Here is a 27,499-nt window from a genome sequence, read left to right as displayed (position 1 = left end):
TTGAAATGTTTATAATCTACTAAATACTGATGATGAAATTCCTAACAGACAATTCCAGCAATCACACTTAGACCAAAATCAGCGTTTGTACACTTCTCTTACATGTCCCTTAGGGCCATGAGACAATTGCATCAACAAACAGACTTTGAATTTTATGAATCAGGCAAAAGCAACGTATTGGGCATGCGAGAATTGCATTAACCAAGACTTCGAATTTTATGAATTAGGTAAAAGCGTTGATTCTACTCGGTGTAATTATGGAGTAGAACGTAGATGGTGCATTGAATGGAAGATATGCCCCAATACACCTCAGGCTACTGAAAGGACAAAACTTGACATACTGAGAAAAGTCGCAAAGTTCAGAAAAAGGCACAACATCCACAAAATTGATTGAACAATACCCTAAATCTATATAGGTCCAAACTGAAACAATAAGTCTGAGCTAACTTATGTATTCATATCATAAGATTGCATGAACTCATCTCTCTTAAACAGCAACAGCAATTCTTCCAGCTACTTGGTCAAGATCTCGCTGGCCATTGGATGTGATCCTCCTTCCACTATAAGAGAGAAAAATTAGACAGATGATAACAAGTAAAAATTTCATCTCAAATGAATGAGAAATTTGATTTCTTAAAGAAGCTGATGTAGTTGAGTTGTGAGCATTCGCTAGCAATTAGGATGTAAGTTTGAGTTGGGAGCATTTGCTAATTAGGATGTCTCCCCCACAGAACAAGGTAAAGCACTTCATCTTGATTCATTTAAGCCATGTTCCTATTTTCAATGGAAAAGTCAGCCCCTTATCATTTCCTTGTACAATTAATCACAAATATCACATTCTTATTTTCAAAGGAATAGTCAATCTTTGCCATGTCTTTCACCACCTCTTTCCTGAATAAAGAGAGAGTTTTTGCTTGCTCCACAAAACGATAAACACAAACAACTTTTTGAGAATAGTTAAACACAAATATTACCACCTGAATGACATTCTTATTCTCGGCAGAGTAATCAGACTCCTTATGATTTTCTTTTTCTGAACAAAGCAACAATTTTCCTGGCTCCATAACGTGATTAAACACACATATGTATATTAACAAGTGCATCATATTCGATATATGGGACAATAAATATCAGAAAAAGCAAGAAAGAAAGCCATCACTGTTATCCTTACCACCTAAAATGACTTGCCAAATTGAGACACCAAACAGGTTTCTGGCTAATCAATAAATTTCAATCCTACAACCACTACAAAATAAGGGGACACATCAAATTCTGCAGCAATTACATGACAAAGGTTACTTACCCCTTAGGCTCAAAGTCGATGATGTTCATGGTCTGCAATTGCTGAAGGATGTGGCGTGCAACTGAACCACTGCTCTTGCAGAAATGACGGGGACGGCTGCCATTCCTCTGGTTACCACCATAGATTCTTCGGAATCCACCAACACCAATACCACCCCTCAAATAGATCTTCCTTGCCATAGAAGCTGCCATACATCAATTAAGAGAAGTTAGAAAGAACGACAATTACCATAGACAAGCTCCTTCGTCTAATCATGGAGATGAAACGTACCGGCTCTAATGTAGTACCAATCAGGGTCATATGGGGCAAGCTCCTTGAGCTTACCAGTCTTGACAATGTCAGTCCACTCAGGAAGCTCCATCTGGACAAACCAAAGGTAATAAGCAAGAATAGAAAAGCACAAATAACCACAATATTAACTCAAACTTCCATGAAATTTCAGCGGTAACATTGGCTGGAAGCCAGGAATTAACAAGGAAGAAAACTATACAACCTATGCTAGGTCTCTCGAGTTAGTAGAGAAACAGAGAGGCATAGAGCAGATTCCATACTAATGATAAGGCAAAATGTCAACTTCACAGAGCAAATAACTTCTGGTTGGATAATTCCAATTTTGCTCTTCAATGCAACAAGCCAAACAAAAAACTAATGTTTCTAAAAGAAAAAAGGACAAAAATGCAATGAGGTCCTTAGGGCTTGAAGCGGAAAGTGAGAAGGAAAACACATGCTTTTTTGAAGTCTCAAATTACAGAAAAAAATCAAACATATATACATTTTAATCAGGAATACCAAATATATGTGTGTGTGAATTTGGTAATATAACGGCAAAAGTGCAATAAAAATAACTAATTTCAAATCCAATTTAAGAAAATAATGATACTAATCCAACTCCTAAAAGTTGAGATTCAAAGAACGGACTGCTTTTTGTTTGGATCACTTTGCATGTCACTATTTTAAACACACATTTCTCTAAAGCGCATGGCTTCATCTATGAAGCGATAACCCCTCGATATGCAGATTCATTTCACTTTTGTAACATCGCAATGAACTCATCCAGAGGAATAATCACTTTAGCAGCTTAGAGGATGTTGTGAACAGATAATGAATAAATAAATGTGTCCTACCACGGATCCCCTCTCTGCAGACTTAAGCATCTCGATGAATCCAACGAGATCAAAGTAAGCAAAACACTTGGATCAAGTCTCACTAATGCAACTACTATGCCTCAATCTCAAGCAAACTTTACCAACGCCAAAACTGAAATTATTTCCATGCACTTGATTCTGTAGAAGGAATCAACCCAGTTTTTGTTTTTGAAGAGATAATAATGTAATCGTACGAAACGGCACCGTGGTGGAATATTGATCCATCCACAGATTCCTATCAAAATGCAAAAAGTTAATAAAAACTTGTTATTGGTCCAATCATAGCATTGTCGGTCATTACTCATTTTGCTACCGTCGACGTGGCAGACCTAAAATCAACCCAGTATTTTTACATACCTAAATAAATAAATGAAAGTGTCCCATCTCCAACCATTTAAATATGGTCAACTCAACATGTACTTTATATTCACCAAGAACAAGTTCCTTCTACCTCAGTCTTCAGTAACTACCTATACAACATATACTAAATTAACAAGCCATGTATGACAAACAACACTAAACCAAATGCAAGTTCAGATTAAAAAAGTCTGTTCTATTCAAGAACATGAATTTGTGACTGAAAACAAACAGCTACAGAAAAGTAAGTTGGTTCTTTCTTATTTAAATATCCCTTCATTTCAATTTATGTGAACCCATTACTATTTGGGGAGTCTACAAGGTGGATCTTTGACCAGATTTTCCTTACATTTTTCTAAATTGTTTGAATTATAAATTATCATAACATATAAGTAGTACTTTTTATGTAAGGTCAAAGTTATAAAGTTTGACCCATATACTCCCAAAAGTCACATAAATTAAAATGGATGGAATTTTTAATGATGTATCAAAAAATGAAAACTATAGTAGTTAGAAACTTGTTCAGAAAATTGTACAACAAAATCGAAGCTAAAAAGTAAAAACAAACAAGGCGCCACACAAAGTGGCTGTTCATACACAAATTCAATATATTCACGCAGTCATTAAGTGAGCATTTTACGTTACAAGAAGCAGTATTACTCACTGTTCACATAAATGGAAGAACATATAGATGCAAATACATATAGATGGTACCTTGCCGGAGCGTTTGAGGTGAGCGGCATAAGCCTTAACAAAGTCATGTGGGGAAACATCCTTCACTGTTCTTGCTATTCCTCCCTCCATCTTCCCTTCCCTTTAGCTTGCCGATGCAGATCTCTCTCTCTCTCTCTCTCTCTCTCTCCACCGAGGGTTGTGTTTGTTCGTTCGTAAGAGAACAAGGAAATAATGGGATGCTAGGGTTTATACTTGCTGAAGGGATCCCCGGACTCTCAAGGGCCTAGATAATAAGCCCACAGAATTTGGGCTTCATTCCACGAAAGTCCACTGTCTGCCATCCGACATTATTTGTAGGGGAAGTTACTGTTTGGCCCCGCGGTTCACAATAATTATATTCTTTATTCCAATTATGTCAATTACTACTCTTTCCATTCATTCCTATTCTATATTGTAAAATAAAAGGCCTAATATTTACTATTCCAACCTTTCATTTCCTCCGTGAAGAATGAAAATATATTTGGATGGAGTAGTCCAATGGGTATCATTTCAAGTTGCATTTGGATGAGTTCAAGTCAATAAATTTCCCTACAAAAGAAATCTTAAGGAAAGTTAGATTTTGCTCCCCGGAAATTTGCACAGGTTCTTCGCCAACAACTGCAACAATTTCTATTATGTGAGTATTTTAAATTCTTAAATTATTTATCTTTGGATACATACCCTTTAAAATGACACTTACTAATTCATTCAGCTTTGTATTCAATTTCATGAATCATGTTCAGCTAATTTCGATTGGTAAATATACTCTTTCGGAAAATGTTGTGGATGAATGATGCAACGTTTGAGTTGTCTAAAAAAAAGGTATGATTTAGAATATTTATTTAATTTTTTTATGATTTGTTTTATTTGTATTGTTGTATCAAGTTAATAATTTCTGAATGACTAGAACTATAGCTTTCGGGACTAAGAATTATTGTAAGGTTTTATGACATATCATATATACCACTACTTTCAGTATCTATATTTGGACTTTTATTGAAATTTCTTTTTTTAGATGAATAGCATTTTTCTCGTATGTTGCTTCAAATCTACGTACTTACGTTTTCTGTTTCGTAATAAGAATAGTTTAAAATCTCTTATTCTTTTAAGTAGATATTTGACGGGAATAACATCTTTATTAGGTATTGATAATGATTTTGTTTACTCCGAATTTAGATAATCAATTAAATTTGCTGGTGAGGTATAGGATATGTGGTTATATCTTGAGTTTACTCGTTGGAGAAAAGAAATATATGAATATAATATGAAGAAGCGGCCAACAATCGGTGGTTTACTATATACTTGTATGTTTTCTAATATATGAGTGTTACTTAATTGAAGCAATGTAAGAGATGAACACCACAAATGCTGACCGAAAATCAGATATTGAGAGGGAGATTCTGTATATATATTACTATTACAAAGTGTTCTTCATATGAAAAAGCCAACCCTCTAAAAGGAGGACAATGCCCCCTATTTATAGTGTTGCCCCATGGGCTTCATACAACATAAAAAATAATAGAATAAAGAAAAAGTTCTGAGTTGGATTAGGTAGACCGTACGGTCTGACACCCGTACGATTGGCAGTTGAACACTGCAGGACGTCATCGACGCGTGGCAACCGCGCAACGGATCTCCCGGACCACCGGCCACGACCAAACGGACATACGGCCTCGAATAACCGGTCATGGAAGAACCGGACCAAATGACGCCCTTCCTTTGCTCCGGTCCAAGCGTTTCCCCGGTTCAGAATGGGAGCCTTCATGCACGTTCTTGCCCCTTTCTTCCCTCGGCCTTCGGTCCCACCAGTTTAACATATACCCGGTTTTTACCTTATACAGATAGTCCCCACACTTCCTGGATCGTAGATTTGTTGGAGTGACGGGGAGTGGACGAATCACTAAACCGGTGACTCCCTTTGTCCGTCGTTATCTTTTCGTTTTTGGCGGGAACAGTTGCGCCACGTTCTTCTGCCATCGGCCACGTGTCTCGTCCCGGATGGTCTGCTCTGACAACCGCTGCACGCACGTCGTTTCAAGTCATTTCTCATTAATTATGGGGCACGTGGCGCTCCCCGGTTGGCTGGAAAATCGTAACCGTCACAGCCCTTACCTATATAAGGCCCTTTTACCTCTTCATTCTAACACTCTTACGACCCATTCCTTTTTCATTTTCACTCTTTGCTACATTTCTTCATCTTCATCACAGTTGTTCATCCTCTATTCCAAATTCGTTGTTGATTCATCGTTTACTCTACGCGAAAGGAAGCAACTTTGCCCCTCTCTTACACTATTCTGTTATTGTTTATTGTTGTTTCTCATCTTCTGATACTTCATATATCGTTTGTTCCCTTATTCCCTTTTTTTAACTCCCTTTCTGAATCCACTCAACTTTTTTTTTCCATACTTTCAAAATGTGTGAGACCACTTCCCATGACATTCCCTCGGTTTCGTCCCAAGGAACCGAGCCTGCATCTCCGGCTAAAGCAAAGAGCTCCTTTGAGCCTAAAGCCTCGGACATTATACCGGCCAAACCCAACTTCAACAAAGATCTCGAGGTTGAAAAACCTTCTTCGGTGTCCGATAGGGGGTACGACGTGAGGCGATACCCCTCATCCATTACTGAGGAGAAGCTCGACATAGTCCGGGCTGACTGCGGGTGGGACACCCGTCCGGTTCGGGTTTTTGCCCCCGGGCCGAGTGAGTCAGTCACTGACCACCGGGAAGGTTTTTTGTATGTGTATACTTACCCTTTCACCCTCAAGCTCGACCCTCCGATTGACCCGGTCATCCTGGACATGTGTCGGACCTATGATGTGACCTTGGCACAGATTGGTCCAATCGTTTGGAGGGTCGTAGCATGCCTCCGGCTGTTGGCCAACAATGCCGGAAAGGAGCTCACGCTGGCCCACTTGATACGCTTATACTCCCCGAGGTTGTTCCGGGGTGGCATAATAAAACTCGCCAAGCGTAGCTGGAATCCATTTTTCTCGAAAATGGACGAGGACAGAGACAGTGGCTGGTTGGAGCGATATGTCCGGGTGAGGACCGAGGACATCATTCCGGCCAGTTACATGCCCTTCCCGGAGAGGTGGAATAACAAGCGTAAGTCTGAACCCTTAAGTGATTGCTTCTGTATGTTTCGTCAAATTTTGATCCCACTTTCTCACCGTTTTTCTTATTCATTTCAGCCAATGGGTATATTCCTCCGGTCGTCCGGAACCTGAGCGAATGGGTCACTGCACTTCTTAGCCAACATGTCCACGATAACCGGACGTTGGGCCACCTGTCACTTGGCCGATGGGTCGCCCAGAACCACAGTAGTATTTTGCTTCTTCCTGTGTTCACTGCACCTTCTACTATCCTTATTCATTGCGTCTTTGACTTTCAGGTTTACCCAAAGGCTCGGTGGATCCCAGGCCGGAGTCGGCAGCCGAACCTACAACGTCGGCACTCGAGTTTGACTCAGCGGGTGCATCTCGTACCCTTGCTGCTGCTGCTACTGCCAAGAGGAAAAGGCCCTCGGACAAAGGGCAAAAGTCGAAGAAGAGGGTGAGGAGCGTCACTCGGACCTTACGGGATGAAACAGAGCCCGACATTATTATTCGGAGAGTCGATGCCGATCCTCCCGTGGCTCCGATCCCGGAGGAGGCTGTCGCCGTTCCACCCCTTCTTTCTGCTGGTGAAGGACTTTTAGTTCCGGTTTCACACACAGGTGCGGAAGAAATTCTTTCTCCGGCTCCTCTAAGGTCGATTGATTTCGTCGACATTTCAGGTGAAACTTCTTCCGAAGAAACGCCCCTGCAAAGGACAAGAAGGCCCGGGGAGGCGGCCGCTGCTGAAGCCGATCAAAGGACTGAGCCGATCCCGGAGATCGAAGTCCCCATTGACGTTCATCTGACGCCCGAGCATGAGCCTGCTGCAACTACGGAGCCCCCGACCTTTGCGGAAGATTCTGAGGCTGCTCCAAGTTCCTCTACTCCGGCTCCGAGGCCTGACGAATTTGAGGTTATGTTCTTGGGCACTCCTCCCGCTACCGGCGAAGCTGCAGGATTCGGGCATCTCCCGATCCCTCGGGCCACGAGGTCGGCCAGTCGGACCTCCGAATCTGGGGCCAGGGACAGCTTGGTGAGTATCTTTCCGGCCCTAAGCGTGGAGCCGAGGAGAACAAAATCGGTTATGGTCACTGTCCCCGAGGACTGCAGCTTTCTTTCTCGCCCGGTGGGTGTGGCGAGCTATCTGCGGCCTTTTGTCTCGGATTCGGACAAGCGGAAGATGACCGGGGTATCTTGGCAGTGCCTCATTAACGAGGGTATGCATGCGGGCAACCGGGTAAGATTTTTTAGCCGTCCTTGCATAACTTCACTGAGAATTTTAGCCTTGTTTTGTTCAAGTTTTTAACTTGCTTCATTTGCAGAGTGTGGTGCTCGTCAACGAAGCCTTCATCCGCGCCCAGCAAGAGATGGACGATCTTAGGGGCCAACTGATGCCCAGGGCCGGGAAATGGAGAAATATCTGCACCTTCTTCAGGAGAAGGAGGGGGAGTTGAACCGAGCAGTCGCTCTTTCCAATCTCCGACCCGAGCTTGACGCAATGAAGGCCGAAAACCGTCAGTTAAAGAGTGAGCTGGCCGCGATGACCGAATACAATCGGAGTCTCGAAGCTGACAAGATCGGCCTTAGCCAAGACAACACTCAAATTTCTTCGAGGCTCGGTGAGCTCGAAACCACCTTCTCCCAACTCCGGGGGAGCTGGATTTGGTGAAATCGGACGCTGCGAGCCTGGCCGAGAGGAATCGACTGCTCGAATCTGAGCGTGCCCGATACCAAGAGCGTGCAAGGGTGTTCTAGGAGAAGGCGGAGAGCAGGGCCCAGATGTGTGATGATCTAAAAAACGAGCTTAAGGAGACGGCCGATGCATATGACACTCTCCAGGCCGAGCTTCAATCGGCCATCCAAATGCAGAATGTTCTTGGAGAGGCTCGGGATGCTCTAGCGGCGAAGTTAGCCCAAGCCGAGGCCGATTTGGACGAAGCTTTGAAGAGAGTCGAGGCCGCCGAGGCTCATACTACCATTGCCACTGAATACGAAAAATGGAAATCTCGGAGGATCACCCTTGAGCAAGCCGAGCACGGTTTTACGGATCTGCCGACCCTTATTCTCGAGGCTAAAAGAATCGAGGAAGAGGCAAAGGGTGCCCTCGGTTCTGACTCCGACGACTCTGAGCCGACAGTGTCCGAGCATTCTGGCTCCAGCCATTCCGGATAGATTAGGGCCTGTGCTTAGCCTTTTATCTTTTGCCTTTGTAGGACTTTGGTTTTGATGTAAAAACATTCCTTGTATAAATTTGTATAAATGGGAAATGCATCTTTCTTGTTTCTTTGTTTGAGTGTTCGCTATTATTTTTCCCTGAATCGTTGGTCCGTTTTACGGACAAGCGGATTCGTAGTCATTTTTTCATTGTTCGGGGATTTTATTGCCCGTGAGACTTATCGAATGCTTTGTGGATCCGGACGTATCCGGATCACGATAGGCATATCTTTTAGGGCCGGTATTTTTCGGCAATATACTTGGGCCGGTTTTATTCGGACACCTGAATCCCAGCCTTAGCAAAATTTTAATGTACAGTCCCCGTTTGTGGGGTTAAAGATTTTGCTTGGTTCGCTATGACCTTGTTGCCTTTGTCGAATTTCGACCGTAGCGCCCGGTATCGGGTATATGAATGAAGTAGTGCCGAAATACGGCAGTAATCCCCGGGGTAAAGTGCTTTACCGGTAAGACATTTCAAGAATATTATCCCACTTTCGATGATTTTTGCATTGCAAGTATTTATATACATGAGAGCGAACTTTTTCCTTCTGCCTTTGCCGTAGCAAATACTAAATGGACACGATTCATTCTGATCATTTGGTCCTTACATCGGAACCTACTGCAGAAGGTCCAATTCTTTGTTTTGTCGTAGCAAATATTGCGTGGACACGATTCGTTTTGATCGTTTGGTCCTTACATCGGAACCTAACATTTTTAGGTCCGGTTTTGTTTGTTGAGGGCGGCCTCCGGTTTCGACTAACCGAGACAAACTCCGGAGTGGGTGTGATAGTCCCCTAGCCCTTAGCCGAGCTGCAAGATCGGATGAGTGCTATCAAGTCCCCATTCGTTGGGTGTGACCCCGAGAATCGGAACGTTTGTCCTTTATCTTTGTCAAGGAACACGTTGTACTTGTTGCCTCATTAAAAACCTTGTCGAAAAACCCATTTTGGGACAAAACCGCACTAAGGAAAAGAGTGCAACACGTGTTTTCAGAATTAGGTTCTTTTCTTTGCCCGGTACTCGGCTTTCTGCAAAAAAGAAGGGTCAAAATAGAAAACATGGGGAGTTCATACCTTAGCAGTAGTATCTTTTCAGATGAGCCACATTCCAATTATTGCGCAACCGTTGCCCGTCCATGGACTCCAGCTGGTATGATCCTTTACCCGTTTCTTCGGTTATCTTGTACGGTCCTTCCCAGTTCGGATCCAGTTTTCCTTCGTTGGGATTCTTGGTGTTCAAGGTAACTTTTCGAAGCACCAAGTCCCCAACTTGTAAATAACTAAAATTGGCTCTCCGATTGTAGTACCTCTCCACCCTCTGTTTCTGGGCTGCGATACAGACCAACGTCTTTTCGCGGAGTTCATCCGTGAGGTCGAGTCTGACGGCTATGGCCTCCTCGTTTGACTCCTCGGTTGTATACTGGAACCGGAGGGTCGGTTTACCGACTTCCACGGGGATAAGGGCTTCAGCCCCGTAGACCAACGAGAAAGGAGTTTCCCCCGTGCTTGATTTCGAAGTAGTTCTGTAAGCCCATAGTACCTCCGGTAATATTTCTCTCCAATGATGCTTTGATGCTTCGAGTCTTTTCCTCAGATTTTGGATTATTGTCTTGTTCGTGGATTCCGCCTGTCCGTTCGCACACGGGTGATACGGAGTTGATACAACTTTCTTGATCTTCAACCCTTCGAGGAATTTGTTGACTTTGCCACCCACGAACTGGGGCCCGTTATCACAAGTTATCTCAGCGGGGATGCCGAAACGACAGATGATGTGATCCCATATGAAGTCAATGACTTTCTTTTCTCTGATTTTTTCGAAGGCCTGTGCTTTAACCCATTTGGAGAAATAATCAGTCATAAACAAAATAAAACGGGCTTTACCTGGTGCCCATGGTAATGGACCGACGATGTCCATTCCCCACTTCATGAAAGGCCAGGGTGACACCACCAAATGCAACAACTCCCCGGGCTGATGAATCATCGGAGCATGTCTTCGACACCCGTCGCATTTACGGACAAAGTTCTTTGAGTCTTCCTCCATCTGGTTCCAATAATAACCGGCCCTGATAATCTTTCGAACCAGAGCGTCGGCGCCGGAGTGATTGCCGCAGGTTCCTTCGTGCACCTCTCTCATCACATACTCCGTCTCTCCGGGACCCAAACACTTAGCCAAGGGTCCGAAGAAAAACTGTCGATACAATTGGCCGTCTACCAAACAAAAACGCGCAGCTTTGGTCCTTAATGACCGTGATTCTTTCGGGTCATTCGGGAGCTTCCCATCACGCAAGTAGTCGATGTACTTGTTGCACCAATCCCAAGTTAAACCCATTGTGTTTATTTCGGCGTGTCCGTTTTCTATCGCCGTGTTTAACAAGTGCACAGTTGTACCGGGGTTGATTTCCTCCCCTTCGACCGAGGATCCCAAATTTGCTAATGCATCAGCTTCGCTGTTCTACTCCCTCGGTATGTGTTGTATGGTCCATTCTTTAAATCGATGTAGTATCACTTGGATTTTTTCAAGATACCTTTGCATCCGTTCATCCTTGACCTCGAAGACGCCGTTCACCTGGTTTACGACCAAAAGTGAATCGCACTTTGCCTCGATTATTTCGGCCTCTATACCTCGGGCCAGTTCCAAACCTGCAATCATAGCCTCATACTCGGCTTCATTGTTAGTCAATTTAGCAGTTCTAATGGACTGTCGAACGGCATCCCCGGCCGGGGTTCTAAGGACGATTCCCAGCCCGGAACCTTTGAGGTTCGAGGCCCCGTCCGTATGTAGAGACCAAATACTCGAGGCCTTTCCCGGGGTCAGCAGAAGTTCTTTCTCGACCTCAGGGACCATAGCCGGGGCGAAATCTGCCACGAAGTCGGCCAAGATCTGGGACTTGATGGCCGTTCGAGGTTTGTACTCGATATCATACCCGCTAATTTCTACAGTGCCAATGCAAATTTGTAATAGACCCGTTATCTTCCTGCAAATGCTTTAAATGGTCCTCTATTTCCAGGGACTTGACAACCATGTCGTCAATATAAACTTCTATTGGTACGTTGCACCGGCATTTTTTAGGCCAAAAGGCATGACATTATAACAGTAAGTCCCATACTGGGTAATGAAGGATGTTTTCTCTTGATCCTCCGGGTGCATCCGAATTTGGTTATACCCGGAGTAAGCATCGAGAAAACTTAACATCTCATGTTCGGTCGTAGCATCGATCATTCTGTCGATGTGAGGCAACGGAAATGAATCCTTCGGGCATGCTTTATTTAAATCCTTGTAATCAACACACATTCGAAATTTATTACCTTTCTTGGGCACCACTACCACATTAGCCAGCCAATCCGGGTACTTTACCTCCCGGATAGAACCTATTTTTAAGAGCTTTGTTACCTCGTCTTTTACGAAGGCGTGTTTTGCTTCCGCCATGGGCTTTCTCTTATGCTTCATCGGGGGAAACTTCCCGTCCAAGCTAAGCTTGTGAGCTGCTACTTCTGGTGATATACCTGTCATATCTATATGGGACCATGCGAAGCAATCTGCGTTAGCTCGAAGAAATTTAATTAACTCGTTCTTGAGCTCCGGGGTTAGCCCCGTGCCCAGGTATACCTTTCTGTCCGGTAGGTACTCGAACAAGATGATCTGCTCCAGCTCCTCTACAGTCGATTTGGTTGCATCCGAGTCATCCAGCATGACAAACGATCTGGGTACATCGAAATCATCCCCTTCACACCCCGGATCCGACCCGACGTGCTTTGATTGCTATTTGGTGTCCTCTCCCCCGATTAGATCTTCTCCCTTCTGAACCGATTCTTTGGGCCGAGGTGTTGCTTCCTCAACTGCGAACATCTCCCTTGCAGCGGGTTGCTCACCTCGGATGGTTTTTATCCCTTCCGGGGTGGGGAATTTCAGCAGCTGATGCAGTGTTGAGGGCACGACCCTCATGCTATGTATCCAGGGTCTACCCAGCAATGCACTATACTTCATGTCCCCTTCAATTACATAGAACACCATTTGCTGGATAATGTCATCGATGTTTACAGGCAATGAGATCTCCCCTTTTGTGGTTTCGCTCGCCATGTTAAACCCACTGAGTACCCGGGCTACCGGTACGATCTGATCGATCAGCCCTAGCTGTTCGACCACTCTCCACCGGATGATGTTGGCCGAGCTACCTAGGTCAATCAAAATACGTTTAACCTTAGTTTTAAAGATAAGTACAGAAATTACCAATGCATCATTGTGCGGTTGAATGATACCCTCTGCGTCCTCGTTGCTGAAAGAGATAGAACCATCGGGTAAATGATCCCGGCTGCACTTTTCGCGAACAACAGAAACCTTGGCCCGTTTCATCACCAGCCCCCGAGGGGCATCGATACCCCCAACTATCATGTTGATTATATGCTGGGGTTCTACGGGCTCGGCCTTTCGATGAGCTTCCCTTTCCTTGTAGTGACTTTTGGCTCGTTCACTCAGCAGTTCTCGGAGATGACCATTCTTCAGCAACCGGGCTACCTCCTCTCTCAACTGGCGACAATCCTCGGTTCTGTGACCATGGGTTCCATGGTATTCACACACCATGCTCGGGTCCCGTTGGCTCGGATCTGACCTTAGAGGTCTCGGCCATCTTACATCCGGGACACGACCGATGGCCGAGATGAGACCCGAGGTACTGACGTTGAAGTTATACTCCGATATCTTTGGTGAGTCCTTGTTGCCGGCAGAGCTTCCGGCATCGCTCCTGAATGAGAGACCCCGGCTGTTCGATGGGCGCTCGACCCGTTTACTACCCCGACCGGAGAAACGGATTGGGCTCACTCTTGATTTTTCCAACCTAAAACTTTGCTTCTCCGAATGGGAGTATGGTCGATACCTTTCCTTCGACGATTCGGCCTTTGTTTCGTAACCCTTCCTTGGTCTCTCAAAACTTTTATTCGCATTTATTGGCCCCGGGGGGAGCTCGAATTGATCGTCCTCCACCCGAATCTTCGACTCGTATCGATTATGGACATCATCCCATGTCACAGCCTCGTATTCTAGCAAGCTTTCTTTTAATTTGAACGAAGCTGTTGAACTCTGAACATTGAGCCCCTTTGTGAAAGCTTGTGCGGCCCATTCTTCTGGAACCGAGGGGAGTTCCATCCATTCCCTTTGGAATCGGTTGACGAATTCACGCAGTAACTCATCGTCTCTTTGGGTTATACGGAAAATATCGGCCTTACGGGCCTGCACCTTTTTGGTACCGGCGTGAACTTTGATGAAGGCATCGGCGAGCATTTCGAAAGAAGTGATCGAATGTTCGGGCAGATGGTTGTACCATGTCAATGCTCCTTTTGACAAGGTTTTCCCGAACTTTTTCAGCAATACCGATTCAATTTCGTCCTCCTCCATATCATTGCCTTTTATGGCGCATGTGTATGAGGTCACGTGTTCGTGCGGGTCCGTTGTGCCGTCATATTTATGGATATCCGGCATTTTAAACCTCTTCGGGATTAATTTCGGGGCTGCACTCAGAGGAAAAGGCCTTTGGATGTACCTCTTCGAATCCGGCCCCTTCAGTAAAGGCGGAGCCCCCGGTATTTGATCCACCCAAGAGTTGTATGTTTCGACCCTCTTTTCGATCGAGTCTACCCGCTTTGCCAAAGTCTCGAGCATTTTCAGAACCTCGGTGGAAGAGCCAGCTCCGGATCCATTGCTCCCGATAACGCATGCCTCCTCCCTTCTGGGTTCAACAACACCGCTCGTTTTTTTCGGGGCCGTTGTATCCTCTCCGTTTTGCAACCGGGCTATTGCGATTCCCTATTCGGCAATCGCCGCTCTCTGCTCCTGCAACATTTCAAAAATTAAACGTAAGTCAATATTATCATTAGGTGTACCCGGTTCTTTCCGGTCCTGTGCCCGGGACAAAGTAACAGAATTGTGGGTACTTAGAGGATCAGTGGTCGGTAAGGTGGCATTCTCCTGGTCCACGGTGTTTTGACGGTTGAGGCCCCACCTCGAATTAACGGAGTTAGGAGCAGCGGGGTTTGGTGGTCATCGTGGACCGCTTCCTTCATTTTCGGCCATGATTTCGTTGTTGTTGACGTGACCAGATTGCCCACTGTCAGCCATCTAGTCCGTTTCTTCAGACACGAACAAAAGGTGTTTTTTATTTAGATGGGTAAGGTAGAGATCAAGATAAAAGACCACTATTATCCTAGCCCCACGGTGGGCGCCAAACTGTTTACCCCGAATTTAGATAATCAATTAAATTTGCTGGTGAGGTATAGGATATGTGGTTATATCTTGAGTTTACTCGTTGGAGAAAAGAAATATATGAATATAATATGAAGAAGAAGCCAACAATCGGTGGTTTACTATATACTTGTATGTTTTCTAATATATGAGTGTTACTTAATTGAAGCAATGTAAGAGATGAACACCACAAATGCTGACCGAAAATCAGATATTGAGAGGGAGATTCTGTATATATATTGCTATTACAAAGTGTTCTTCATATGAAAAAGCCAACCCTCTAAAAGGAGGACAATGCCCCCTATTTATAGTGTTGCCCCATGGGCTTCATACAACATAAAAAATAATAGAATAAAGAAAAGGTTCTGAGTTGGATTAGGTTGGATTAGGTAGACTGTACGGTCTGACACCCGTACGATTGGCAGTTGAACACTGCAGGACGTCATCGACGCGTGGCAACCGCACAACGGATCTCCCGGACCACCGGCCACAACCAAACGGACATACGGCCTCGAACAACCGGTCATGGAAGAACCGGACCAAATGACGCCCTTCCTTTGCTCCGGTCCAAGCGTTTCCCCGGTTCAGAATGGGAGCCTTCATGCACGTTCTTGCCCCTTTCTTCCCTCGGCCTTCAGTCCCACCAGTTTAACATATACCCGGTTTTTACCGTATACAAATTTGCTTTTAACCTATCATGTTATTACTTAAATTTATGACACCTACAAGTTCACTCAAACCTCATCTCTTTCGTCATGGAAAATAGTTCAATGAGTGGTTTGGATAATAGGCTGTGGCTAAATTGTAGGGATGAAAAAGAACAAGAAACAGTTGAAATTTATTTTTTATTTTTATTTTGTGCTAGTAAATCCTAGACTAATTCAGTAAAAGTGTTATGATGTTGTGTTTGTTCTGCAATTCTCTGTCCCTTTTTCTCTATCTAATTTACCTTCTTCTTTTTTGTTCAAGAGATGTATGAATTGACATAGCTAGAAAATGAAGTTTGGTTCTCCATATATGGTGGAAATTATTTTTTCAGTAATTAAATCTTAATCTTTTTGAGGTTCAAATATTACTTTTAAAATTATGGCCAAACCCATCGGCGACCCCCTGTGGTCGTCCACTTCTTTCACTTGAACACCTCAAGTGCCCTTTGTTCCATTTAGACATCTGAGGTAGGGTTAGACTGTGTCATTTAGACACTTTTTGCTGACTTGGCAACTTGTGTGGTTTACACACCAAAACAAGCGCGTGAATAGTCTAAAAAAACAGATTTTTTTTTATTTCCTTCTTCTTCATCTTTATTTTTTTCCATTCACTTCTTCTACACTTATTCTTAGAAATTACATGATCTATACATCCATAGTTTTGTTTCTCTGTCTGTTTCTTGATTTTCACCTTTTTTGATCTATTATAAAGGCAGTAATGATAATGATGATTTAATTATGGGCTAATCGGGTCGGGCATAGAGACTACCCGACCTGTATCTTGGCTTGGCAAATTACCTTTGCAGCCATGGCGGGTCACCTCTCTTTTGCATCGATCTCTTTGCATATCTGAGCCTCTCATTACTAAACAAACACAAACTAAAACTCCTTGTTTTTCGAATTTTAATTGCTTTTACGACACAATAATGAGGCTGCATTCTTCTTTGGTGTGGTTTATATTTCCAAATTTTTACGACAATAATTACTTAATCGTGATAATAATGGAGAGAAAATAGAGAGAAGATAATATTTTTTGTGAAATTCCGAAAATCTGGGGGCGGGGATGACGCCGGCGGGGTGGAAGTTCTGGGGGGTTTTGGGATGAGGGGAAGGAAGGGTGGGGCGGGTGGGGTTTCAAAAATAAGTTTTTTCATTTATTTTTTTGCTGAAAAATAATTTTGTCTTTTTTTTATATTATATTTTAAAATTATTATTTTACACTCAAATGTCACATGTCATCTTTTAATTGGTCATCATGTCACGTCACCAGCAAGTGTATTACACTCACTTTTTAATATTAGTTGATTGTCAAAAAAGTGTCTAAATGACACATTCTAACCCTACCTCAGATGTCTAAATGGAAAAAAGGGCACTTGAGGTGTTCAAGTGAAAGAAGTGGACGACTACATGGGGTCGCCGATGAGTTTGGCCTAAAGTTATTTACTATCTCTCCCATTTTTCTTCTTCTTTTCTTTTCTTTTTTGTTATCTTAGTTAGAGCCTTTATCTTGGTTTTGACATATGCAACTATGGGGCTCTAACTATTCAATAACAATGTAGTTTTAAAAATAGTATATGAGGTGTGTATATTTTAAATTTTGTGGGCCTACAAAGTTTTTTTTTTTTTTGGTAACTAATAACCTTGTATTAATACCAAGTGAATAATTACAAACAAGCAAAGCTTTCACGTAGCTTGCTCAATATTTTGGGATCACCCCTCACCTACTACGTAAAACTACATAGATTAGATATTATCACTAAAATCAGTACATGAGTAATAAATACCTATAGTCTGCTGACACTTTCAAACTCAGAAAATTTCAAGAATCAGAATTTGCATAGCATAAGCCTGATTTTTATCTCTGGTGGTGCTCTAATAGTGCAGATGCATGCAATTTCTTTAGCAACGTGGTCTCCAGTGCTTCTCTTTTTTCAAAGATCCTATTGTTTCTCTCTTTCCAAATAGCATGGATGTATTCTGCATAGACCATTCTAATTAGTTGTGCTTGTATGCTCTTGCCTTTGCCGCACTTTCGTACTGCCTGATACTGCAAATCCCAGTTTTGATTTACTGGCCATTGGAGCTGCAGCCATGTCATCAATTTTTTCCATAATGCTTGAGCAAAACAGCAATAAAAAAAGAGATGATTTCTAGTATCAATTCCATTGTGACACATTTGATAGACAGGATCAACTAGAATGTTCCATTTCAATAGTCTGTCAGTAGTAAGCAACCTATTTTGAATCTGCAGCCACATGATGAATAAATCTTTAAGCCTAGCTGAGTTCTGAAACCTTAGATACCTCTAAGGGACCTTAGGAAAATCTCCAAGCAATTGCAAATACAGGTGATGCAAGAACGGAAACGAAAACAACAATATAATGACAAAGGAAAAGAAAACATATATAGATTGACACAAAAATAGGCACCATTAGGCAACCAAGGTTCTATAATAGCTAAGACCTCCTAACTACACACTATTAAGCACCTAATCTCCTAGGATGACCTCAAGGGACTCTAATGCCTAGCAACCAATCCTCTCAACAAGTTCTCAATCAAATGCTTAAGCAAGCTCTCAACACTCAAAGTATTTGTAATATCAATAATCATAAAAAGTCTAACTAGGAAATGTTTCAACATGCTATTTATACTAGAAAGCTAAGGAAGATAACTATGCTATTACAATTCTACCCTTGATGAAGTAAGGGTCTTGTTTGGATGTCTTTCTTGGAATTAAATTCTTGAAAATACTAGCCTTTAAGTAATAGCCTCATTGCAAGAATAACTATCTTCAACATTCTTCCCCAATCCATCTTCCTGTGCAATTATCAACACTTAGAATCCCCGGGAAGGCTCTAGAGTGTACTCAGGTACGTCTCTCTTCATGAATAACCCTTGCATTGCTTGGAGCTCACGGGCTTGGCTCCTTGTGAAAGGCCTTGATGCCACTTGGGTTGTATCAATAGGTGCTTGATCAGACTGCTCTTAGTGTTCTGGTTAGTAACATTGTTGCCAAGTAGATAGTCTTTAGTCCCAAGAATCTTTCTAACCATCCAGCTAGATTGCTGCGGAATAGTGAGCATATCAAGCCTCTGTCCCTTTATGTAGTACACATGGATCCATTTAATCCACAATGTATCTTGCTTATTTGTCAAATCCCAACATGTCTTTATGATTGCAACTTTGTTCCATGCTTTCAAGTTAATCAAATTCATACCTCTTGCTAAGTGAGGCAGACACATTTTGTCCCAAGATACTAATGCCTTCTTGGTTATGGTGTTCACCCCGGACTAGATAAAACTTCGACAATAAACATGTATTGCCTTCATGACTTTAGCAGGTAGGATAAATAACTGAGCCCAATATGATTGCACCCCAAAGATGACTGATTTAACCAATTGTATCCTACTAGCATAAGATAGTTATTTAGTTGTCCATGATGAAATTCTTGCCACCACCTTTTCAATCAATGGTTGCCATTGCAATATATTCAACTTCTTGGTAGTGAGAGGGACTCCTAAATACTTGAATGGGAGATCCCCTTGTCCATATACTAGGTAACCGATGATTCTTTGAGCTTCAGTTGACTGAACCCCCACCTATATAAACTGAACTTTTTGCTAAGTTAGGTTGCAAACCAGAAGCCGCTGAGAATCTAAGGAACTTGCCATGCAGTTTAACAATTGTCAGGACCCATTTTGACATAAGTCGTGCGGGCACTTACCTTCCCCACCTCCGTAAGCAAACCCTCAATCATAACGATAAATAAAGACATGAATAAGTAATCGGTCAAGCAGAAAAGAATAAAAACGTAAGTCTCACAATATTATATAATAGAAGTAGTGCAGAATAAGAAAAGTACCCCCCAGGGTCTAGTCTAAGTCATACAAGAGCATTTAAAGGAATAAATACAAGTCTGGAGTAATAATACATAAAAATGTCTGTCTATGAATAGAAATAATAAGACATAAAATAGGAAGAGTCTTCAAGGCGGCGGACGCTTGTGCTCACCCCGGAAACTCGCAGCAATACTGATGACGATGATCAGCCACGTGAGATGGAAGCAGACCCAACCTGATACTCTACTTACATAAAGGAATGCAGCAAGTGCAGGTCAGTACAATACAACGGTACTGGTAGGTATCATTGGCCGACTAAGCATAGCTAACACAATTCAGACAATAAGGCAAGATAGGCAGAAAACCAACAAGCATAAATCAAACATAATCAAATCCAAGTACACGTCATCACCTAAGTAGAGTATCTAATCCCAAATGTGCCAAGTCTCAATATATCAAGTCCGAATCCAACATCACAAGTACAATACCAAATCATCTCAAAGTAAGTCGTGATGCAATGCAATGCAATAATGTATGGATGCAATGTAATGTCATGCAACTGCTGTGTACACATGTACTCCGGACGGAAATATGGACATCTCGATAGCACAACCCAAAGTGACTCGCGAAGTCTAAGTGCCACTCGTCCCGGATCTTTTCCTAACAGACAGACGAGAACCCAGATCTTTGCCCACGAGGGGTTCTCACCGGCACCACCCTGGGGGACCCGCGAAGTCCATACACTCACTAAATCCATGATTCCGGAACTAACATCAGATATCGGACACTCACGTCACTCTCATTTTAAAATCGAGCCTAGCTCATCACAGTGTTTCATCAAGTACCAACAGTGTCTCAACAGTACATCATGAAGAATAAGAGAGCGTGCAATGCATGTATCAATATCAATAATCATGCTCAATATCACATGTACCAACAAAGGGGTACGCCAACAATATCACAATCAAGATGAAACAACAGGTTCTAATAACTACTAACATCACGTGGCATCAAGCCAACACAATAAACAATCAAGTCATAACACAATGGGGTGGCTAACCCCAATCACGCAATAGGGCCCAACCTAAGACAATATCCAACCCAACTTCATACCCGAAGGTTTACATGCTTTCTGCGACGATATAATCTAAATATATGATTTACTATACGAAGTCTCACCAAGGGTAAACCATAACCTACCTAGATGGTCGAACAACAAACACCGACAACTCACTCCTTTGCCTTTCCTTTCCGTTGAGCCTCAATAGTAAAAGAAGTCTAGGCATATTTGAAATCTAGATTAGAATTCATGAAGAATGATACTAATACTGCTATCATTCAATTTAGGTTAAATCCAACCCTAGAATTTGGGGAAATGGGGCCTGCAAGGTCAAAACAGGAATTCGAGAGTGAAATATCAAATTAAGAACTAGGTAATTATAACCCAATAACTAATTGCTAATTTAACTCATAGATTTACCCAATTTCAAATTTGAAGCAAAACCTCCAATTTTGGATATAAACCCTAACTCTTTGATTCGAGAATTCAACTCTAATAATGGAAGATAGATGATTAATAACCTTAGATTCATCATAATCTAGCACAAATCGCATTAATTTCACCAATAATAAGCCTAGATAGAACTTTCATCAAAACCCACTTTTAATCTTCCATAACTAAGGAATTGGTAAGGGAACAGGAATTCTAAGATGATTAGGATTAATGAAATAGTAAAAGGATTAGGGGAACTTACCACCAAGAATCTTCACTAAAAATCTCTAAGAACAGATCCCAAGAGTTCTATTTTCGTAATGGTATTAAATGAGGGACTAAAGGCTTATTTAAAACACACTTAAAGAAATAACAGGCCCATTACCGTCACGACGGTAACGGGGCCGCAACAACGCCCAACAGACCGCCGTGGCGGTCTAGGCCAAATCACCCTTGGCCGCCCCAACGGTCAACCAGCCGTATCAGCGGTACCGCTGGGACGACACTGGTGTCGCCAATGCGGACATCAGGTACTAGAATCCCCCAATTTTCCTAAGTCTTAACCGAAATTCCAAACCACTCCCGAGGCCATCTGATCACAAACCACATGCACATATCCACATAAAAATACACTACGAACGGACTCGTGACCTCAGAATTTCCAATGGAGATCTCGTTGATCGAGTCAACCCCCGATACCTCATTTCCAATTTCCCAACCCAAGTCCCAAAATGCATCCGAGTACATTGGGAACCGAACCAGATATACACACAAGTTATAAACAACCATCCAGACCTCTCGAAATCGATGAAATTTCGAAAAAGGTCCGTTTACCCAAAAGTCAACTTTAGGTCAACTCTTTTTGACTTAAAGCCTATATTCCACAAGAAGTTGCCTGAATCCGACCTAGACACCTCGGGAAAGTCAACGGGTCCCCTCGGGTCAAAAGTGAGCTAATCAGTGCTCGGGAATGAGCGAAAATGCTGAAAAGACTATAACAACCAAACGGGTCGTTACAACAATGGAAGAGAAGTCACCTTTTGCGAATAAGAGTAAATCATCTGCAAAACAAAGGTGGGTGATTCCTAGCTTTGCACATCTAGGATGAAACTTGAAAGTCTTATCTTCCTTCAACTCATTGAGACACCTGCTTAAATATTCTATTGCTATTGCAAATAAATAAGGTGAAACTAGATTACCTTGTTTCAATCCTTTAGCTGCATCAAATGGTGGGATGGTTCACTATTGATGCAGATGGAATAGTTGACTGAGGAAACACATCCAAAGAACCAGTGCAAAAATTTCCATGGAAACCCAGCCCTTCCATAACCTGTTGAAGATAAGGCCGCTCTACAAAATCATAAGCCTTTTGAAGGTCAACTTTGATCATGTACCTTAAAGAGATATGTTTCCTAGTATAAGCTTTCACTAGTTCATGAGCCAATACAACACTGTCTGCTATTTTCCTGTCCGGGATGAACCCTGATCGAGCCTCTGTAGCCTGTTAGTTAGCACTTTAGCTATGATCTTTTACAGGACAGTTCAACTAGCAATAGTTTGGTATTCTTTATATTTGCTGGGTTAGGAACTTTTGGTAGCAAAGTGATTGTTGTACAGTTGACAACTTTCAGGAGTTTGCCAGTCCTGGAAAAATCAAGGATAACTTTTGTTACCTCAGTTTATATCACTGGCCAAGCTTTTTTATAGAACAAGGCTTTATATCCATCCACCCCTTGTGCTTTATCATCACCAATAGCACATAGAGCATCATAAATTTCAAGAGGAGTAACTGGTGCACATAAGTCCAGTTACTGATGATGATTCAAGACAGGCCCTTTCCTTATTGTAAGAATGTTTACTGCCTCCAGTTGATGAGCAGCAGTGCCCATCAAGGACTTATAAAAGCTAATAATTTCCTTTTGAATAGCAGCAGGTTCATGCAATGTTCTACCATCCAGGCTAGTTAGCATTGTGATCTGTTTCTTCTACTTTTTTTCCTTGATAACTGTTGGAAAGTGCTTATTGGTTTGCATCTCCTAGTTTTATCCAAGTGGCTCTTGACTTCTGCTAAAGGACATGTTCTTCAATAAGAGACCACTGTTCTAAGCGTTGCAAAGTGGTTTGTTCCAGTTCAGCTAAGGAATTTGTATAATTGATTGCCATATTAGCCTGAACAGCCTTCAAAGTTGCTTTGGCAATATTTATCTTCTCTAGTATTGATGTTCGGCAAAAAATGCATACATTTAGCCATTGTTGTCTCATATTATAGTACTTTTAGTTGTCTTTTGAGTATTAATTATAATTGATGTGCTTAATATTATAAGTTTATTGTGTAGGAATAAATCGATGTGGAGATAAAGAGATTTGGAGCAAAAGTTGAATTAAAGCGGAAGAGAAATAAAAGAATTGAGAAGCACACGAAAGGAATAAAAAAATGGGAGATCTTACAATGTATTTCTCCACGTAGGACCAACAAAAGAAACAAATTGGCTCATGATTAGTTAATGATGACATGATAATTAAATGAAAGTGTGAAAAATGACAATTGAATGTGAAGAATTGAAGTTTTATTACGTGGCAGCGAATAACACAAGCAAAAGGAAGCAGCAAGGCAGGAAACATACATGGCAGCAATAAAATTGAAGCACTGGAAATTTGTCTTGGGGCGACGCCTGCGCCGGGCTTATTTTCGACTGTTTTTCCTCCTCCGATTTGAATTTGATTTTTTAAAAGCGCAGGCTTTTTAGTACCTTATAAATGTATATTTTATATGGTTTTTACAAAACTTTTGATCTAGAGAGATCTTGGAGCCGCCGTGGAGGCCGTAGTTACAGGGTTTTATCTTCTCTTCTCTGTAATACTTATTTTGACGTTTTTATTCGGATGTTTTGTTGTTTTTCCTCCCTGTCTATGTGGAGCTAAACTCTTTAGTTCTAGGATTTTGGCTCAAACATGAAAGTTGACTTTTGATTATTGTTTCTATCTATTAAATTTTCATATTTTTGGGTTGCTTATTTATTCTTGTGCTTAATTGTTTAGTTACTTGATCACTAATTGAACACTATCTGTGGTGCGTGAATTGGACTTGAGAGAGGGAATTCACGTACGTAATAAGAATAAATAGAGTTTGTTCAATTTACCATTTCGCTACTGAGGATAGAGATATACCCTTTAGCCCTACTTAGTTGGATACAGAGAAGTAAATGCGTTCTTGTTACCTCTGGCGACCATAGAGATATAGGCGTTATAGTAGCATCTACAGGCTTGTGAGTAGTTTGAGAGAACATTATAAACTTAAAATCAACCCGTCAACTAGTAACCCATAGGTAAAACAAATATTTGAAGACTCAACTGGATTGTTAGTGGTCATAGCCCTAGATCTATCTCTTCTCTGATAAAAAACCTCTCTTTCTTGGTTGAAGTTCAATATTTATTTTCTTTTATTTTTAGTTAGTTTATAAATATAATCTTGGGATTTTATTTCTTGTATGGAAAATTAGGATCATTTAATTTAATAAATAGTTAATCATAAGTCCCTGTGGGTATGATATCTGGACTTAAAAATTCTATATTACTTATACGACCGCGTATACTTGCGTGTGCATTTGGGAGCAACAATTATCCCTTTGAATTCCTCATTGTCCAATTTTCTGAATGCAACCCTTAAATTTTTAAGTTTCATCCATATATTTCTCATTGGATCATTGTTGAGCTTGTTGCACCACCCTTCTTCTACCAACCTTAAGAAATTTGAGTGTTCAACCCATACATTGAAAAATTTGAACGGAACCTTAGTATTGTGATTGTCCACTCTAATGTTTAAGACCAGAGGTGAATGATCTGATATGTGAGGTTGCTAGAAATCCACAATTAGATGGCCTTGTTGTGTCATCCATTCAACATTTTCCAAAGCTCTGACCAATCTGCTATAGATTCTATCTACTCCCCTTTGTTTATTTGTCCAGGTATAATATTCCCCTCTCCAAGCAACTTCTGATAGATTAAGGACCTGGACACGGTCTTGAAAGTCTTGCATATCAACATGTGTAACTAGGGCACCACATAATCTATCTTGAACACATAATACTGCACTAAAATCTCCCCACAACAACCCAGGAATGGAAGTTTGTTGAGCAATATCACATAGTTGATGCCACAATTCTCTTCTTTGCTCAACAGTGTTGAAAGCATAAATTATAGTCATGCAACGGGTCATAGCAGTAATTCTATAGGTCACCTCTAGAATTACATACATATGAAATTTTTTAAATACATATGAAAGGGACTCTTTTGTGCTTGGAGGATTTATTTTATAATATTGATAGTTGATTCTGTTGAATTTTATTATTGTTTCATAGTGCATTTAAATTAAGAACAAATAATATGTTTTCAATCTGGTACTTAAAAACATTTTAAGAAACCAAAAAAATAATTGATTAAGAAATATATATTAACTTTACAAATATAGTCCATGTATAAAAGTCGGGTCATCTGTACGCTAATATATAGAGAGAGAGTGTGTAAAATACCTCTTTTTTTTACATTTAGTAAATTATTAGAGTTTTTATGATCACGCGAAGCGCGGGTAAATTTACTAGTTAAGTGATAAAGATTATGAAAAAACATATGTCATCCACTTAAGGGCGGGAATTGGTGGATTAGACTGAATTTGGCCAGGTTAATAAAGGTCAAATTAATAAAGGGGCTAAAATAAGTTGAATTAGGATGTGTCAAACAACTAATCATAATATAATCTGACCAACTTGACCTATTATTTTTGCTCAGAATATACTTTAGAGTGTAATTACGTAACGTAGCTATAGTTTGCGGATTTACGATTTGTAGCTACAATTGTGTTTCAGAATGTAACGACATAGCGTATCTGCGCAAGTGAAATACAATGTATCCGCGGATACAAGATCAACTTACATACAGTTTACAATCATCATCCCAAAAACGCCACACATACAACTTACATGCATATAACATACTATACATACATACATACATACATACATACAAACATACACTTGTATATCACTGTATTTCATTGTATCACACTTGTATTTTATGAGATATACTTATATCATCACCAGAAACCACCCAACCACCACCAAAAATCACTTGTATGTCACTGACACTACTAAAAAACTGGCAAAAACCGACGGACCGCGTCGGTTTTTTCAATGAAACTGACCCTTTACGGTCCGTCGGTTTACATAGCCTCACTTTTTGAAAATCGACGGACAACGTCGGTTTTTTCCGACGGACTGCGTTAGTTACGTGGTCGGGTTTTATCCAATAATTTAAAAAAAAAAAAAAAATCGACGGACTGAATCGTTTTTTTAATTTCTGATTTATTATCTTATATAAAAACAATATATATTTGATGAAAAAACCGACGCACTACGTCAGTTTTTTATTTTAATTTTTTTATTTTAAATACAAAACCGGCACAGTGCGTCGGTTTTTTCATAAAATTTAAGAATTATTTTCCAGAAAACCGACAGACTGTGTCGGTTTTCTGGAAAATTTCCTGCATGCAATTCCTGCATTTTCTGCAGCCACACCTGCACAGAAACCAGTACCAAAAGTTGCTCAAAACTAGCATTAAAATGCTCCAAATCAATTCTAAAAGAGCTACAACACATAAAATCACCCTAAGTAATTATAAAACACATCATATCTAAACACATCAAATACGATCTAAATAGACCTTCAAAGTTCAGAAATATTTAAATGTCCAACCAAAAGTACCATTAACTAGTTTTAACATAAGTCCATTATTAAATCCAAACTACTACAACTGATCATCCGGTGTCCGGGCTATGTAATCACCGTCATCATCATCTTCTAGGTCGGGGGGGGGGGGGGGGGAGAAGGGGGCACACCAAATTGTCCACATGCAATGTGGCTTTTAACTTGTGTCATGAGCGATTCAAGGCTCGCTTTCATGGTGTTACTTTCCTTAACTCTTTTTGCCTCAAGCTCAGCTAATTTCCTATTAAGTTCAGCAATTTGTTGTGCCATAGCTGCGACCTGAACACCATCAACTCCCTCGGCTTGTCGAGAAGACCCTTCACCTCGCAATCTTGACCGAAGGCGACTTAAGTTGTTCCTTGGGCCTAGACCGTACGCTCTACCCTTTTGTACTCCCCCAACTACTCTACACCAAAAATCTATCTCTAATTCCGGTGGAGAACGACTCGAATGCTCAGGCTGAGTTTGGCTGTACTGGTCCACATCATCCATAAATTGTGTCTGTATATTAAAAAATGAAACTTAGTATATAACGAATATATCATAATTAAACTTATATATAATTACTTAAATAATAAAATTATCACTTACATAGGAATTACGAGCCCTGTCCTCAACCCATACGGTCGGATCCGACTCCTGC

The 27,499-nt window shown here is 41.4% G+C and overlaps 1 protein-coding gene, 1 long non-coding RNA gene and 1 other non-coding gene across 3 annotated transcripts; 1 reads left to right on the top strand and 2 right to left on the bottom strand.

Moving 5' to 3' along the window:
• Window positions 1–315: 315 nt before the first annotated feature.
• LOC132603504 (small ribosomal subunit protein eS19x) lies at window positions 316–3,720 on the bottom strand. The gene is made up of 4 exons (XM_060316605.1): window positions 3,520–3,720; window positions 1,574–1,664; window positions 1,304–1,487; window positions 316–560 (listed from the first exon to the last, which is right to left on the bottom strand). Exons 1-4 carry the CDS (start codon window positions 3,607–3,609, stop codon window positions 488–490), a joined length of 438 nt encoding a protein of 145 aa, XP_060172588.1. The 5' UTR covers window positions 3,610–3,720; the 3' UTR covers window positions 316–487.
• LOC132604829 (small nucleolar RNA snoR2/U65) lies at window positions 2,629–2,778 on the bottom strand. Its single transcript, XR_009568923.1, has one exon. It is a non-coding gene; the product is annotated as a small nucleolar RNA snoR2/U65 (small nucleolar RNA).
• A 212-nt stretch (window positions 3,721–3,932) lies between the features above and the next one.
• LOC132603505 (uncharacterized) lies at window positions 3,933–24,095 on the top strand. Its single transcript, XR_009568357.1, has 3 exons — window positions 3,933–4,156; window positions 4,263–4,341; window positions 23,433–24,095. It is a non-coding gene; the product is annotated as an uncharacterized LOC132603505 (long non-coding RNA).
• The last annotated feature ends 3,404 nt before the right edge of the window (window positions 24,096–27,499 follow it).

This window comes from Lycium barbarum, chromosome 7 (assembly GCF_019175385.1).
Source record: "Lycium barbarum isolate Lr01 chromosome 7, ASM1917538v2, whole genome shotgun sequence".
Classification (NCBI taxonomy): Eukaryota; Viridiplantae; Streptophyta; class Magnoliopsida; order Solanales; family Solanaceae; genus Lycium; species Lycium barbarum.
The sequence above is the reverse complement of the archived record's forward strand: the minus strand, read 5'-3'. Positions and strand labels throughout refer to the sequence as shown.